The 18,858-nt window shown below is 36.8% G+C and overlaps 1 protein-coding gene across 1 annotated transcript in view; it reads right to left on the bottom strand.

Moving 5' to 3' along the window:
* Nucleotides 1-18,858, bottom strand: part of SNTG1 (syntrophin gamma 1) — a 242,877-nt gene that overhangs the window by 130,579 nt on the left and 93,440 nt on the right. The window contains exon 10 of the mRNA XM_058668373.1: nt 9,420-9,549. Coding sequence (XP_058524356.1) covers nt 9,420-9,549 — 130 coding nt within the window. The remainder of the gene's footprint in view (nt 1-9,419; nt 9,550-18,858) is intronic.

The raw sequence follows: 18,858 nt of genomic DNA, 5'->3' as shown, positions 1-18,858 counted from the left end.
TAGAGAGGACATATTCCAGGAAACAGGAAAGGACAGAACAACAGCAGAGGGGTACTGGAGACTGACAGACACAGGAAAGCAGCGGACACAACGATATAGTGTTGCAGTGACTGATACTCCAGCCCGGCAATCTGAACTCCACCAGCAGCTGGAAGTCCACCAGCAACCAAGTGGGAAGGGACTTTCACGGGGAGCTTGCGAGGTAAATCCAGACAAGAACTGTCTGCCCTGCTAGTCCGTTTGATTTGACCAGGAGCAGAGGCAGAGCAGCAGATCCCAGACGGGCAGTGTGAGAACAGGGTGGATTTCACAGCCTGGTCAGCCCCCTAGAGCTGAATTGGTCACCATTTTGCGTGAGGAGGCAAAGGCAAAGAAAAGGACTGAGCATTTGCTGACATGGGGGTGAACTCATTTCTGACTCAGTGAACTGCAATGACGTGGCATTCTACAGTACCACTCAAGACAGGTCTGGGTAGCCCTCAGACCTGACTGCCAGCAGATCAAGAATTCTAGTAGAAGTACGTCAGGCACCATTTTGTACACTGTGGCAATAGCTTTAGGACTGCAAGGACAACAGTGAACTGTGCATGTGCTGAGCTCGTGAGAACTCACTGAGTTCCATGGATTACACTGGTCCTGCAGGAAAATAATACTGACTGTGGCATCGTACCGGTCAAAATAGGTCTGTGTGGCACCCAGACCTAACATCCAACAGGTTCTGACAAGATCAGCACCACCAACAACCTAACTATATAGGACACCTGGTGTCTCCCTAATCCTGGGACCTGCTCCAAACGGAATGGGGAGAAAGGTTGCAGAGACAATGGATCAGCCTCAGCATGGTATCACAGGAGGTGAAGAGTGGTGAGCCAAGAGCTGGGGCTTTGGAGATTACGATGGAAATCTAACATAAGATCCCAGACCTGGAACTCACTGGAGGTTGTGGCACAAGTGGCTGTAAGCAAAGTGTTGTGTACCAACTGCAATAAGTAAAATCGCATTGTAGACCTGTGGGTGACACAGCTTAGAAACCTGCCCCAAGGAGAAGACTCTGCTAACTAGAAGTGCAATGACCAAGAGCAAAAGAAGAGACAACAGCACAATGAATATTACCGAAAACTGCCCTGCAAAGGAGCAAAACCCTATGCCAACCTCAGAGCTAACTGAGAAAGACATTGAGAAAATGGGGCATACAGAATCCATAAGGCTCATTTTAAAGCTTCTGATCAAAAATGAGAAACACATACAAGAGTTCAAAGAATTTGAGGAAGCAATAAAGCAAATCAAGGCGGATATATCAGAAATTAAGAACACAGTAGAGCAAATTAAAAGTACAATGGAAAGTCTCCAAAATAGAATGAAGCAAGCAGAAGAAAGCATCTCAGAATTGGAAGATATTTCCTGTCATCGGGGGAAGCAAACAAAATGCTGGAAGCAGAGCTGGATCAGGCCAAAAAAAGTATTCAAGAATTGAAAGACACTATTAAGAGGCCAAATATAAGACTTATGGGAGTCCCAGAAGGTGCAGAAAGAGAAGCTGAGTTTGCAAATGTATTTAATGAAATAATAAAGGAAAATTTCCCTAATCTGGAGAAAGAATTGGGAAACAAGATTCAGGAGGGGCACAGAACTCCCAACAGGCTTGATCAAAAGCAATCTTCACCAAGACACATGATCATCAAGCTCTCTTCAATTGAACATAAGGAAAAGATCCTTAAATGTGCACGTGAAAAAAATCAATTGACATATAATGGAATGCCAATTAAATTCACAGGAGTTCTCTCACAGGAAACTCTACAGGCCAGAGGAGAATGGAGTGATATATTCCACATTCTAAAAGAAAAAAATTGTCGACCTAGGATAACATATCCAGCAAAGCTTTCTTTTGTCTTTGAAAATGAAATAAAATTCTTCCACAGTCAAGAAAAGTTCAAAGAATTTGCCTCTTTCAAACCTGCCCTACAAATGATACTTCAAGAAGTTCTCTTGACAGAGAAGAGGAATAGCACCTACCAAAACCAAAGGCAAATGGGAAGAGCATCCCAGTAAAATGACAACAGAAGACTAAACCAATGAACAACCCATTCCTAAAATGACAGGACCAAAGTACCATCTATACATATTAAACTCTGAATGTAAATGGTTTAAGCTTAACCAACCTCATAGATTAGTAGACTGGATTGAAAAACAAAACCCATCTATTTATTGTCTAGAAGAGACACACTTCACCAACAAAAATCAGCGGAAACTATATTGCATTGGTTTTGCTGTTTTCTGTTAGTTTCATTTCTTTAAAACACTCTACTGATTAAATCATTCAATGACTCCTAGATCATACAGTAGCATCATTTTCTTCAAGAAGGTTCTTGATTTTCATTTCTTCAGCTACATGTTAGTCATTTAGTAGCATGTTATTTAACTTCATGGTGTTGTTAATTTCTTTTTTCTCCCTGATGTTGATGGTGTTTTGTGGCTTTTCATTTAAGGGGATGTGTAGTAGCTGTGTAATGGAGACTGTCATATCTAGTAATATGTCATTTAACTTCATGGCATTGTAAATTTCTATTTGTCTTTCTATTGCTGATTTTGTATCATGACTTTTCATTTAAGGGGATGCACAGTAGCTGTGAAATGGAGACTAACATCCAGATGTGAGGATACAATGCAGTATGCATTTCTACTTCCAGACAAAGATGGACTTACAATGAAACTGTTCACTATTTCTTGACAATAGGATGCTGGCCTCTCTGCCATTGTTCATGCCCACAATGATGGATAGATGACTGTGTATGAAGAACTATATTTTAGTAATTATATAGAGGAACTAGGTGGGGGAGGGGTTATGGGAGGGGATAAGGGAAATGCCAGGAACCTATGGAACTGTATCATAAAATGACAATAATAAGAATAAAATGTAAAGAGTTTACTTCAAAAACACTCTTGGTTATCACATATTGCATTGCAAGAGGCAAAGCCTGACAAGGAACCAAGAAAATTAACCCAGATAATAGAGACAGCACAAACCATGCACAGCACTCACACTACTTCCTCCACACAGCACCACAGCACAAGTGCCCTTCGCTGTAGTGGATAACCACCTGCTCCCCCTCCAGAGACGTCACACGAACTTAACAACTACTATCTGTGACTTTCTTATTCTAAGGCTTATTATGGCTCGTTTTTCTCTATTCTCTCTTTTTCTTCACATTCTCAGAAATGTACTTTTTTCTTTATTTTTTTAATATATTCTTTATTTTCCATGACACAATTTCTTAGGCTCAGGAATTTTCCCTTTCACCGTCCTCTCTGCTCTTTCAAACACTTTGGTGGATGGATTCATTCTTTCACTTTGTGGTTAAGCATTTTCTGTACTATGCACTAAGCATATCCAGACAAAGGGTATAATTAGTGGCCTGGTTTATTTATTTGATCACAATCGAGTCACATAAGCAGCACTGTTCCTTACTCAAGGGAATTATTGCATTTTTTTTTTTACCAAAATCCCAGCTATTGTGACATTACATCCTTCCATCCACGCCCTCTGGCTTGTCTCCATTTCTCATTAGTTTTAAGCCCCTCAAGTTTAGTGACTCATTCTTAAGCTTCTATCATGACCACTTGTTTCTGCATTAATGACGTTTCCCCATCTCATTTTCTGCAACCTTTTCAAGTTTCTACCATACTTGCTAAAACATTGAAAAGAAAAAAAAATTTCTAAATGCAAACAGGTAGTACCTACTTATTCTTCAATGACACAAAATGTATGACATGTTTTCTTGTGCATCAAATAGTTACTTATTAAGATCTATAAATTCTATTTCAGCTCTTCTCTTAGCCCCATTCTAAGCATTCATAGGTAATTTCTGAATTCTGTCAAGCCTTGTATTCTACAGATGAAGGGTGATGTGACGATCTTAGTTCATTGGACGGTAGACTCAGAACCTTACATTTGCTGATTTTGTTTTAAAACTAGGCCTTGTTTTTCAACTTCATCTGCATTTCTATAGGAAGAACGATAAATCAGTTTTTACTTGTTTTATTAACAAAATATATATTGGATATCTTGAGTTGATGGTTTTGTTATTTATCTGGGTAAATATCCATGTGACAGGTAAGTCACTTATAAAAATTAAAGAAACATATTCTAAAAACTCTATCTATAAACTCTATGATATAGGCTAATTTTCATGAAGAATAATTTCTAATGCAAATGTTTGATGTTTTCTAACAGATGCAATTCTGAGAATTCAAAACATGACAAGAATAAAGATATTATTTTCAGGTAAACCTATCACATTTGTATCAGGTAAAGAAAAGTCAAATGAATTAATCTGAACATAAATCGTTGCAGGATTTTCTGTTGCTGCTATAAATATTTAGAAATCTACTAGTTTAAAAATTACCACACATATTTGCCATTTCTCACTTCTGTAAGCTAGCATTCCTATGTGGACTACACAGTAATAAAAGTCTCAATACTAGAGAGCTGCATTTCTTTCTGGAGTTTCTAGAGCGGAAACAGCTCTTTTGCCAATACTGGCCTCTTGCTTCCTGTAGCTCAAGGCCTTTACTCTAACCTACAGACGCCAAAATATGTGGCCTTGTCTTTGCTCCTTTACTATCTCTCTCCTCTCATTCTGTCTATTAAAAAAAAAAAACACCAATGATTCCACTGGACACACTTGAATGAACCCGGAAAATCCCAAAATTTAAAAGTTAACTAAGAATATCAGTTACATTCAACCTATAGGATATAGAATATGACATGGCATATTTCCAGATTTGGGATTCATCATTTTGCCTACCACATGCCCTTGGTTTTAAAATCTGATGAAACAAAGCCAAAATTGTTCATAAAAGAATATTTTCAGCTATGTTTTAAATAAAATATTAACAAGTGCCATGAGGGTTGTCTGAGTGAATTGATTGGATCCCAGCTCTTATACCACTGCAGCTTCTGCCCATTCATGCCTTTCATTGGGAAGCCTCACAACTTAGGTAAAGCTGATTGGTATCTGAGTAGGTACACTGTTAACACAAGTCCCTGAGACACATATATTCTAATATATAACACTTCAAAAATGCATTGTAAATATCTTGGGGTCACCATGAATGATGAAAATACAGCTATAAATTTTCAGCATCTATCCAAAATTTTTTTTCACCTTTATAACCGATGACTGTCTAGATGAAGAAATTAGGTAAGACTAACTACATGGCATTTCTATAGAGATCTGGTAACTGAACTCCCTTGGTTAACACAAACACCACTACTTTTAGTGAGCAGACAGATGGTTTCAATGATTCTAGCAGATTCCATTTGTTCTACATTTTTCTCTCCATGTTTTGCAAATGGCTTTGAACTATAATCCATTACCCCCAAATTTCAGCAGTATTATAGTTTCAGCATGTTTCCTTCTAATTATTCATATCTGTATTTAAACATTTAAAAGTATATTTTACATCATTTAAATTACATTATTTTGAAATTTTGAACTCATGTGCATTTCCTATGATTGTTTCATTCAAAATTGCATTTAAGGCATGGTGATCACTTGAATGGAATTTATTTAGAAATTGATGTCAGTGCTTTTCTTTTTGCATTTGCTTGGAACAAATAAATGGTTCAAATCAGAGTTATACAAGCCAATATCATATTACATGACAAATAAAGAAAATGTCACATATCTTTCTACAAGGCATTCTTCCAAGTATGTCTTTGGAATCAAACAACATTGGAAAGCTTTAACATATGACTATGTTTTTTCTTTCAGGGAGCCCTGAATGTTTTTTTTATTATTATTATTAATTACATTGCATTATGTGACGGTTTCGTAGGCTCTGGGTTTCCCCCAACCGCTTCCCATGCCCTTCCCCCATGGTGGATTCTTCCACCTTGTTGCAGTATTACAGTTCAAATTCAATCAAGATTCTTTCTTTGCAAACATTTACCAAGCACAGAGTCCAGTATCTTATTGTCAAGATAAGTTGAACAGTTTCTTGGTGAGACCATCTCTGATCTGAAGGTAAAGCTGGAACATATGACTATGTTAAATTTTCTAGCTAGTCTTAATCTACTTAACTGATTTTCTTCATATTTATAGGCCATAGAATTGCATCCATCAATGTGTCATTTTTTCTAAATCCAATGTATTTTCCATAATTTCTGTCATAGTTAATAACATTCCAATATTCATGTTGTCCATTTTATATCAAGTATACTGTAATCATCAGTATTTCTGAATGAGAACTTTTAGAAAAAAAACGCAGTTACAGCATAATCAAAGGAAGAGGAAGGAATGAATAAATAATTTTTTAATTCAGTGATACATTATTATAATATATCACTATGACATTGTCATAACATATGTGGAATATCTCACAGTAAAAACAGGGAAGAATGGACCTGGCGGCGTGGCCTAGCGGCTAAAGTCCTCGCCTTGAATGCCCCGGGATCCCATATGGGCGCCGGTTCTAATCCCGGCAGCTCCACTTCCCATCCAGCTCCCTGCTTGTGGCCTGGGAAAGCAGTTGAGGATGGCCCAATGCTTTGGGACCCCGCACCCATGTGGGAGACCTGGAAGAGGTTTCTGGTTCCCGGCTTTGGATCAGCGCAGCACCAGCCGTTGCAGCTCAATTGGGGAGTGAATCATCGGACGGAAGATCTTCCTCTCTGTCTCTCCTCCTCTCTGTATATCTGACTTTGTAATAAAATAAATAAATCTAAAAAAAAAAAAACAGGGAAGAATTGCCTGCTTTCTTAAATATCACAGTGAGTGGCTCTGAAAAGAACAAAAATGAGGCAGCCAGTTACTCTTCTTTGGCGCATGGGGTAGAGACATTGCCATCTTTCTTGTGTGTGTGTTTGTGTAAACTATAACAGTGACTTTTCAAAAGCTTTCCAGCCACATCAGAGTCTTCCTATTAGGTGTATAGTACAAAGAATAATAACGTACTTGGATTTAAGAAAATACAAATTTGTGTCTTGGAGAAGGAAACCAATTATGCATTTAGAGCTTAAATTTGTGTACACTGAATTTTTTTTTAAATAAATCGGTCTATGGCTCATTGTGAGGTCATTCTTGTTATAGCTATAATGAAATTGAGACCCAGTGCTCTCATAGGATCTTTTTGCTTTGGCTCTAACTCTGGAAATACCTTTTTAAATCAAGGCAAGAGGAGGCATGAGGCTCAGGGAAATAGCATTTCCACTTGTTGCTGTTGTGTTATTTTGTGTTTCTCTGGCTAACTGAAACCTAGAGTTCTCTACAATTTCAGCCTCAGATGATGACAAATGCAGATTAACCATGTCAGTGCTAAGGGGTGAGAGAGTCACTTACGTGCAAGTCAGGCAAGCTCAGGACATGAGTCCTTGGATAAGGATTGTAAGTTATCAAGTGCACCCCTCCCCTCTGCCACATACACACACATTTTGTCTCTCTTCAACACATAACAAAGAGGCAATTTCATACACATCAAGTATCAGAATTTCAATGGCAAGAAACATCAAGTGTTGAGGATGATTAATAAAATGAGATACATCAACAACTGAGTTAGAAAACAGTTGGCACTGTTATTTGGGTTGCAATTAGCAGTTTCTGATGTTGTCATTAATGCACAAATCCTATGGAATTCAAATCCAGTACCAGAACACTCATGATTTTATGCATGAAAATTGCAATGGAGTTACTGAAAAAGGCAAATAAAGGTGTGTGAACTTCCTGTATTTCAGAGAGGCATTTTTGCTACAACTCTTTGTTAGATTTCAAAAGAAAATATCAGCACACATACCTGTATATAGTTTTCAGCTTTTTAAAATTATAACAGCAACTTTGAAAGTTGATGAGCTGATGAGAAAGTTTCATAGTTACTTAATAGGCTTCTGAATTTCCCACAGGACTTCATAAGGTGCTAGCATGGCGTGGAACAGGTACAGGAAAGAATCAGAGCTAATGCACATACGGTCCTGCACTGTGGTGCAGTGAATTATGCTGCAGCTGGTGTCCCAAAAGATCATCAGGTTCACAACCTGCTCTGCTTCTTATCTAGCTCTCTGCTTATGCAACTTGGAAAAAAGCAGAAGCTCTTTCTCTCTGAACCCATGTGGGAGATCTAGAAGCAGCTCCATTCTCCTTTGGCCCAGCCCTAGCCATTGTGACCATTTGCAAGCAAACCAGCAAATAGAAATTGAAGTTTCTCTCTCTCTCTCTCACATATCCTCTCTCTCTCTTTCTCTCTTCCTCTCTTTCTCTCTTTCTCTCTCTCTCTCTTTCTCACTCATTCTCTCTCTCATTCTCTCTCTCTCCTTATGAAATGCTTGGAAATACGAATAAATACATCTTTAAAATACTAAAGCAATGGGCCCCTAGTGGCTGGGGTCTTCACTTTGAATGCACCGGGATCCTGGCTAGTCCCAGCAGCCCATGTGGCCTGGGAAGGCCGTGGAGGACACCCCAAAGCCTTGGAACCCTGCACCCACACTGGAGACTTGGAAAAGATTCCTGGCTCCTGGCTTTGAATCGGCTCAGCTCCGACTATTGCGCCCACTTGGGGAGTAAATCAGTGGAACGAATATCTACCTCTCTGTCTTTCCTCCTCTCTGTGTATCTGACTTTGAAATAAAAATAAATAAATCTTAAAAAGAAACTAAAACATTGATAGTAAGTATATATTTTTTCCAAAATAGAATATTTTTAAATCATACCTGCTTCACTACTCCTTGTTAAGGGCTCTCATATGTTGTATATGTAGGTGTTGCATAAGTAACAAGGAAAAATCATTGATTAGATTATTGGAATATATGAAAAAAGAATGTGATGATAATGGAGACAGGAACAGGAAAAGAAGAAAATGTTGGAGTAGAAAGATGGAGACATTGTAGACACAACATTACCAATGATGTGGACCATTCTGCACCAATGACCTGATGATTCAATGGCATCTTGTGATCATGCTTATACTACTGAAGTTTCATAGGAGCCCCTTACTCACTCTAACAGATGCATTTGGCATAGCCTTCTACTCATTCAACATTCCTGTGATTCTCAGATCACAAAAGATATCAGCAATGCTCTCTCGATATCCAGAATGCTTCTACTTAAATATAGTTTGTGTTCATATGCTAGTTACTTATTTTGCTTGACTTAACTAGTGCAAATATTTGTGGTATTTGCCAAAGTAAGTCTACTATTGGAGTGTCCTCAATTCAGTAAATTGTGCTACGACTTTCAGGATATTATGATTTCTTTCCAGCAAATCCTCCAGAAGAGCTTTTATGTTGTATGTGAACTGTCTCATTCTTTAAACATCAGGAGTTTGATGCATAATTACATAATTACATGTAGGTATCAAAAACTTTTAGAAAGGTTACAAAAACTGATCAGATTTCCAAATAGGAATTCTTCCTGCTTTTAACTTACATTGTGCTTTGTGAGGTTTGAAATATTAGTTGCTATTGCTTGCAGCCAGTCAACACAGTCTTCTGTAGAGAGGCACTGGATAATTCCACTGCAGACTCCATCCACTGCAGTAACTTGAAAGGCATTCTGCCTGCAGATAAATCCAAGCAAAGCAAATCAAACTTTATACTATTTCTCTGCTTTCAATTTATAGTAATATCTGATGAAGAATTTAATTATCAACCCCATCTTCATACTTACTTTGTAAATATCTATTTTAAAGGGAACACTAGAAATAGTCCTCAGATGTCATTTAATTTTTAATTAGTAGGAGGCATCCTTACATTTAGATAACTATGGGCAATCACTGAAATGAAAAACACGTTCATGAAAAAATAAACATAACCTAAGAAATATTCTAAAAGTTCTTTTCCCTGTTGGTCATAAAAGTATGTGTAGCTTCTCCACTAATTTGTCAATTTTCTCTTGATGTTTTCCAATGCGCATTTTGATAATGGATAGACCACAAACACAGGTAAATGGATATTAAGCATCTTCTTTAAAAAATAAACCCCTCATAACAAACATATGAACAAACAAACTAGAATAGATAGACAGAGAACAACTAGGAATGCTTAGAAACAGACAGGAAGTGGCCAGCCGGGATGCACTTATAACTCACTGGGTGGGACACAAAGATCAGTTACTCCTCTCTGGGGTGTTGAGGATTTCTCTGCACACCCCTCCCAAAAAAACGTTCACCTAAATTGTTGACATTGGTCCTATTAAAGTTATAGAGTTAGACTACCCGAAAAACAACCAGGTTTAGCAAAATCATGCTTCAATGCTATAAAATGCTAAATACTAACATTGAAATACACAAGAGACAGCTGAATAGCAATCTATAGCCATTTTAAGGTATATGGAACAAGGTTGAATATAAACCAAAATTGAAATGTCTATGAGCAAGTCACAGGTTTCGGTCGAGAACCTGCATTTCCCTAGTAACATATTGGTTAATCAATACCACGTCAATTAATGCCATAATGTTGTAAATGGTTGTAACTATTATGTTGGGTTTTTTACTTGATTGGGATGATACTCTGCTGGTTCCACCTTCAGACCAGAGATGGTCTCACCAAGAAGCCATTGAACTTACCAGGACAATAAGATGCTGGACTTTATGATTGGTCAAAACCTCCAATGAAAGAATCTCAACTGAATTTGAACTATGGAAATGCAACAAAATGGAGCAATCCGCCGGGGGGGGGGGGAGGGTTTGGGGAGGGGCGGGGGGAATTCCAGTGCATAAAAAAAAAGTGTCACATAATGCAATGAAATAAATAAATAAATAAATAATAACCAAAATTTTCTAATGTGTTGTACCTTGTCAGCTGATATTCGGTTTGTCTTAGATTATCCATATTCTTCTTTTTTAAAAGTATTATTTTTATTTTTATAGATTTACAAAGAGAAGCAGAGACAGAGCGAAAGTTCTTTCATCTGCCGATTAACTCCCCAAGTGGCTGCAATGGCAAGTACTGAGCCTTCCAAAGCCAGTAGCCAGGAGCTTCTTTTGAGTCTCCCACATGGGTGCAGGGTGCTGAGGTTCTGATTCATCCTCTACTGCTTCCCAGGTCAAAAACAGGGAATGGTATGGGAAGTGGAGCAGCCAGGATACAAATCGAACCATCACCCATATGGGATCCCTGCACATGCAAGATGAGGACTTTAGCCACTAGGCTATTGCACCAGGCCAGATTATTCATCCTCTTAAAAATACTTTGGGACAAGCGGTGCATAAGTCCCGTCCCATGTTCTTAATTATGAGTAAGTCATGATTTTCAGTAACATCAAATTTTCCTCAAAATGTAGAACTTACTCTCGCTATGCCTTTGATCTTTATTTTGTTGTTAGTGTTGTTGTTACAGAATTAAATCATGAAATCCTGAATTGTTTACAAAAGACTACAGATTTTCAGTCTACTCCTTACTAGCTTGCTTGCTTTCTTTCTTTCTTTCTTTCTTTCTTTCTTTCTTTCTTTCTTCTCTATATTGATTTATATCTGTATATATTTTATATATGCTTTTGTGTGTATTACATACTTAGAAATATGACATATATATCTTAGAAAGATATTAAAAGACTTTAAAATGACAACTACTGTCTTATTTGAAATGAATTTCACTGAATCTGTAATATAAAAAATACAGGCATAGCATGGAAAGTGTATTATAATTTCACATGATGTTTTCAGTTTTAAATGTGGTACTCAACAGTGAGCAGACATTTAAAATATCGATACAGAAGCTCAACCACCCATGTAAAAGGAGGGCTAATTTGAGTTTTAGCAATATATGTTTCATCCCAGTCTCTGATTACCATAACCATTGCTTCATGTAACATAAATTAAAGCTTGTATTGAACACATTTGTCTTGTGGGCTATAAATGAATCATAGCAACGATAGATATTTTTAGCTGATTAAAGTCAATAAATTTAGATCAAATTTGCAATCTGTGTAATCATATGTTACACAGTCCCTAGATAGAATAATTCTAAGGGACTAATCTTTTTTAAATCTAGGCTTGTATGAGTTTGCTACTATATAACGCTTTTTACATTCTGTTTTAAATAGCAAACCTGATAAACAAAAAACTCTTTCATGAGTAAAAAAAGAATTACTTATATAATTTGACCAATATGACTGATCTTTTCAGAACAAGCTCATCATAAATCATATAGTAATCTAATTTATGCCTTTGTTTTCACTACTTAATAAAGGAGAGTAGAGGAAACTTAATGCAGTTCATTCTGTCTTAATTTCCCCTAAAGCAAATGAAAATAATAACAAATAATATTCTTTCCATATTAAATACACTTTTGCCAAGTTATTGGTGGAATTTCAACACTTTCACATATTGGTGAAGCTCTTTGGATACTTTTTCACTGAGAGATCTATTAAAGGATAGATTTACTTATTTATTTGACAGAGAGAAACAAACAGCTCCTATACACTAGTTCACTCCCCCAATAACTGATAGCCAAATATTGTAGTTGGACCATCATGTACGGTCCTTAGTGTACGTATTATCAGCAAAGCTGGGAAGAGCTGAACTTCAACCAGGCACTACAGCAGTTTCTATTTTTTTCTTGAGTTCTTTCATATACTCCAAGACCAGACATTTTCCTACCTCATGTGAACTACTTTGCCTTATCACATTTTTTTTATCATATAAAACAAAACAATTTAGGGAGGAAGGTGAAAATCTATTCCTAATAAATTTTTTCTCACCTACTTTAAACTCACCAATGTTTTCATGGTTTCAAGCCAGGTAAATTATCATGTCTCAAATACGTCTTACAATGTTATGAACCTGTGTCTTTTCTCCAGCATTTCCTTGATCTGAAATGGTTTTCAGCCCCATTCATGGATTACATGAGGTTGTGACAAGTCACTTAATGCTCACTTCACTCTCTGATCCGAGGTTGCTCTATGGGAAGAATGAGGAATTCAACACTTGCTCTGCTTTTTCCTGCTTTTGGAAGCCTCAACATAGGTTCTTAAAATCTGGGAACTTTTTTAAAATACTAATTTTAATTTTAAAGCAAATAATTTTTTTCTCTATCAAAATGCAATCAAAGTGTATTTTTTACATTTGACAGAGAAAAGATGATAGGACAGTTCCTATTTCACTTCTTCGATGTTCTCGGGGACCAGCCTGGGTCAACACAGACCTAGAACCTGGGAACACAGTCTAGCTTTCCAAGTGCATAGAAAGATGCTGTCCTTTGAGCCATCATCACTGACTCTCAGGGTCGACAATGAGACAGGACTCAAACCAAGCACCCTGAAATTCAACATTTCTATTTTATATGACCTCCTCTCCAACTCAAATTTTATGAAGATAACTCACATGTCACTTATTCTTTGAATTTTTCCATAATCCACTTATTCGGAATGAATCTCCCCTACTCACATACTACCAGATTTCCTAGTTCTTTGGCTGTCAGAGTTATTCTACCTGTCTCAATCCTGCTTATGTATCTGTAACACATGATCTTTTCATACTGCACTAGAATCTCTTTGAAGGAAAGCCATGTTATGTTACTTTCCGTTGCTCCAAGTAATATATAATGTTCAAAGCCTTGAATGTGCAAATACAAAAAAAGGTCCATCTCCATTTTACTTTAGCAATGTCCTGGTTATGCAAATTTGAAATTTGATGTCATTCAAGATAACTCAAATCACAGTACCATATTCTTGCAATGTGTATCCTTCTCTATTCCATTAGTATGATTATTATACAAAAAGAACTTTTTTTATTTTTAAGGTGATGTAGGTATTGTGCCTTAACAAACTAACACTCCTCTTGGAGTGCCACATCCCATATTATTATGCCCCAGGAAGCCCTGTTTATGCCACATCTGATCCACATTCCTGCTTTCTGCCTGCAAAATAGGGAATAACAGCTTCAATCCTTGGCTCCCTGCCACTGTCATAGTCACCTGCATGAAATTCCTGGGTCTCGGCTTCTGCCCTGTCTACCTCCAGCTATTTTGGTCATTCGAGGAGTGAATAGACCAACAGATATATGCGCTGGCCTCTCTCTCAAATTTTGTATGTGTTTCTCACTCTTTTAAAGACAAAACAAAGCAAAAACTTTATTTTTCCATTCAGCTAAATTCACTTATTCTCCCCTAAGCCACCTCAAAGTCAACCACGATTACTCAGTCCTTACAATATCTCTTCCATAAGTGATACAATGAAAAAATTTCTTCTCTTTAAAACCCTGAAATTCTGATTTAAAGAGCTTCAATGTGAATGCAGTGTTAGAATTTTCTTCTTTTCTGCCTATTCACTTGTTTTGTGCTTTATATATTCAATGATTCTACTCAAGTGCCCTCAAATACCAGGATAGATCCCTGGAAGTGTATCCTTTAATCTGCAACCGTGAATACAGTGTTTATCTTGAGCCAACTTTGTATTTGGTTCTATTATCAGAAAATCCTTTTAGTGATACTTGCATTATTTCAAGCACAGTTCTGGTCAACTCTGTTCTTGCCTAATGTTACAAATGCAAGGATGCTGATACTACACCTTCTCAAATATCCCCATTTCAGAACAAAGCACTTCTATAAGAAATCAGAAATTCTATTGCTAATTGCAATTTTCTAAAAGAAAGAGTACAAATAATTAGATTTTATCTCAACGCTATTAATTAGCTTTATTATTTGCAAGAATCATACAGTAGGTGCCATTCCTGCCAAAGAGAAAACAAAGACATTAGCCTCCTACTCTCTAAAACTCATGAAATAAATATTTATTGAGCACTTTTGACTCATAGAGCATGCAATAATATACAAAGTATAAATATTTTATTCATATACAAACTGTATAAATCACACCATACATATATGCATATTTACACAAAGGCAAGCGCATATTAATCTTTACAAAATTTTTGGAAAACGTGTACCATAAAAAAGCATGTCTGGGTACCAATAATTTTGCACTGAAATGCTATTTTAATTAGAGTTTCCATGAACTTTGTGAAATATCCATTTATGTTGGCCTGTGTGTTCATTTTGAATAAAAGGAAAATAAATACTTAGAGTAATTCAAAGTCCAAACAAAGGACATACACTTTTTACCTCCTAACACTCTTAGCATTGCAATATTACACTATGTTTCACAATTTGAACCAAAATCAATTTCTGAATCAGTGTCATTATCATAATATACACAAATCTTAATAACTCTGGTAAGAAGACTACAATGATTTCATTTACATTTAGTCTCTTGACTGTACCAGTTTGGTTGCAATTAAATGTGAGAGGTATTACATCATCGAAGTGTCACAGCTTTTAAGTCTAGCTAAGCAACATTTTTCTTCCTTCCTTTCTTCTTTCCTTCCTTCCTTCCTTCCTCTCTCTCTCTTTCTCTCTTTCTTTCTTTCTTTCTTTCTTCCTTCCTTCCTTTTTTTCTTAACTTACTCTCCCACAGACCAATGCACTGTGATCTTAGATTCCCTCATTTAATGAATGAGTGACTAACATATTATCTCTTTAATCTGAATACCATGGAATCTACTCTGAATACTGCCACATTTGTAACTGTGTAATATGTATTGGATGTCATTAATTCAATTGCTAGAATCTATTGACTTAGGAAAGTGCTATAATACAAAATTGTAAAGAATCATCTAGATTCTTCCAGACAATTCTTTCATCAGCAACTGCTTTGGCTACATTCTTCAATATAATGAAATAACATATTAGAAAGAAATAAAAGCAAAAACAAAACAAATTGCTTTCTACAAATAGTATCAACAGAAATATAATACAGTGTTTAAGGTAGAGATAAATACAACAAAATGAAAAAATAAGGATAAACATAAAAGTATGATATATCTTGGAATTTCTCATTTACCTGGATTAGTAAAATACCTAACACATTTCTCAAGGACAGAAATGAGGCAAAAGACTTTAACTCTTATGCAGAAAATCAAGATGTAATCCTGAAATAAACTGGCAGTGCAATCTAGAACAAAGCTTCCAGGTTTTTGTAGGCTTTGATGGAAACCTATACTTTCGATTATACACATTCGGAAATAAATAAATATATATGTAGATATATATTTCATTTTTAACTGCAGTACAATTATTTATATATACATATATTTTATTTCAATATATATTATACACATATATCTTTTCATTTCATTATATATGTGTGTGTGCATATATATATATATATATATAATGCTAAACAATGGTTTGGATAAACCAAACCCTAAAAAATAAATCTAGCTTGGTATCTCTTTTGTAAAAAGAGAATTACTACAACAGAATCATGTTGGTTCACTCAAATATTATCTGTTGTTTTTTTAAAGCTACAAGAGCAGAGGCAATTAGCTTATGACAAATAGAGTAAGTCCTAAAATATTTACCACACAGGCCCTTACAGAAAAATGTTGTCATCCTTGGTGACTTCTAGCTTAAGAAATTATTAGAACAAAAAATTGATGTTAAGAAATGCAAGAAGTAGAAAGAATTTTTAATAGTATGGAGCACCTAATTTTAAATACATGAATGAAATTAGATGATTCAATGAAAAATTTACACTCCCCTAGCAAAACTGATCAGGATTTAAAAGAAATGATTAAAATCTATTTTAAGACATTTAGGAAAGACAACACTAGTAATCCTAAATTTTCTTCTTTTTTTCTTCTTTTTTTGAATTTATTTTGTTGTTGTTGTTTTTTGATGATGTTTACATAATCGACCAGAGTGGGAAGGGTTGAGGACTAGGGAAGTGTAGGTGAGACAGTATTTCCATATTTTCCCTTTCTTCCTCCTGTAGTAATCCTAAATTTTCAAAACGTTACAGGATCAGGTGTTTGACATTGTAGTTGCAAAATCACTTTGAATGTTCACAACCCATTTGTAGGTGTCTAGGCTTGAATTCCCTTCCTGCTTCTTGTTAATGAACACCTGGGACACAAAAGACAATGACTCAAGCAGATGAATCCACCATGACTATGTAGAGAAATCAGTGTTTGTCCTCCACTGAGATATTCAAACACATCTGCAGCTGTGTGCTTAAGAAAGGGCACCAAAGGCAGTATGGAAAAAAACAAGAACACAATGAGACTTCTATAACAGCAAGAGCAGCTTGAAGAGATAAGGAAGAAGAACAAGGGCCGGAGAACCCAGAGCCTGGGTACTCCCTGTGGTGGGAGAGAGGGAGATGTGGGGAGGACAGGTAGATAGATCCTTGTTGCCCAGACCTCTTAGTTGAACGATCCTCTCTTTAGAGGTTCTTGCTACCACAGACCAGCAACTCACCAAGCAGCACTCCCTGGAACACCTGAGGCTCCTAGGTGTCAGCTGGAAGTCACATAGTTCTTTCATCTCCTCATTGCAGGAATTGCAAAAAGGATGTGTTATGTTGAGAGGGGACCTGCTTAGAAGACATTCTTTCCCGACTTATTTCTTGGGACCCTAGACATATTTCTGTATTCTAGCAGGACAGACACGCCCCAGGGGTTTAACTCAGCCCAGCAGAGTATAAGTGACCCTGGAGATCACTGACCCTCATACCGTTGGAGTAGCATCCCACAGAAACAAAGAACCATTCACTTCCTCACCACCTTAAATTATGTCTCCTCTCTCCGCATAAACAACCTCAAATTCATGGTTTGCAGGAAAGCTCTTGTGCATCTGCCCAGACAGTAGGGTCAAGCTCCCTGTACACAGTGCTCTGTGCTGTGCATGCCTTTGGGTTAGTGAAATTCACTGATATCATGAGCTGACCCTGACATGTATTAGCTGGGTAGGCTTGGCACATGCAAAATGTTGGATGCGAACACAACAGTCAGCTCCAACATCCTTTCTTTCCGCCAACTGTTGCCAACACACTCTATCGTTCTCATCTCTGAGGTCAATATACATTCTTGTCCCACACGCACATGGGGCGGGGGGCAATCTTTCTAGTTTTATGCACTCCTAAAGCTCAGGTAAGAGCCTTAGGCACTCTACTTTTATCAGCAACATCTCTATAACTGGGAATTACAAAAAAGCCCTTCACATTTCACCTTCACATCATTCACAACTCTTGCTTGCTGGATCTTTAACTTAGACAATCAGTGCTCAGCCCAGACCAAGTCTGGGGTTCAGGGCTCTGAGCTGGAACTTCTCCCAAGGAAGCTGCCAGAGTTCAGATATTGCTACTGGACGACTGAGCCTGAGGCAAACTGAACAGAGAAAAAGTCACTCACAGAAACATCTTCTTGCTCAGACATTGGTGAGTCTCACCTTTTCCACCCAGCATTAGTGCAATGTTTGGAGCTCTGGGCCTTCGCAGCAGCAAGAAGCATCTTGACAATCTAACTTTTAAAACTAAGGCAAAAAAGAATAGCCTAAACTTTACAAGCATAAATCTCCAGGTCACATTTAAAACAACTCACATCAGACTGACAATGGAAACACTTTATGTCAGGAGAAGTGGTAGAGTTACAGTCCAAGTTCTAAAACAAGCAAGCTAAAAAAAAAAGTGTTTTGGAATTACAGAATATTTTACTTAGAAAAATTCTCATTAGTTCATTAAGATAAAATAATTTTTTTCAAGACAAGCAAAAATTTAAAAAAATTCACCTCATGCCCAGCCTTACAAATTATATTTAAGATGTAACACATTACATATATAATTAGGATGTAATGCAGAGAGAGGCAGCTAGACTCATGAAAATATTCTCAAGGCATCAAGCTCTCTAGCAAAGAGAGAGAGAGAGAGAAAGAGAGAGAGAGAGAAATTAAAACCAAATGCCAGGAATATGTAAGAAAAGGTGGCTGGACCAATTCATTTCTTATCAATAATATCTCTGAGTGCAAATGAGCTAACTTTCCCAATTTAGAGATAAAAGAGTGAACTATATGTCACCTTCAAGAAATACATC

This window comes from Ochotona princeps, chromosome 9 (assembly GCF_030435755.1).
Source record: "Ochotona princeps isolate mOchPri1 chromosome 9, mOchPri1.hap1, whole genome shotgun sequence".
Classification (NCBI taxonomy): domain Eukaryota; kingdom Metazoa; phylum Chordata; class Mammalia; order Lagomorpha; family Ochotonidae; genus Ochotona; species Ochotona princeps.
This window is presented reverse-complemented; position numbering and strand designations above follow the sequence as displayed.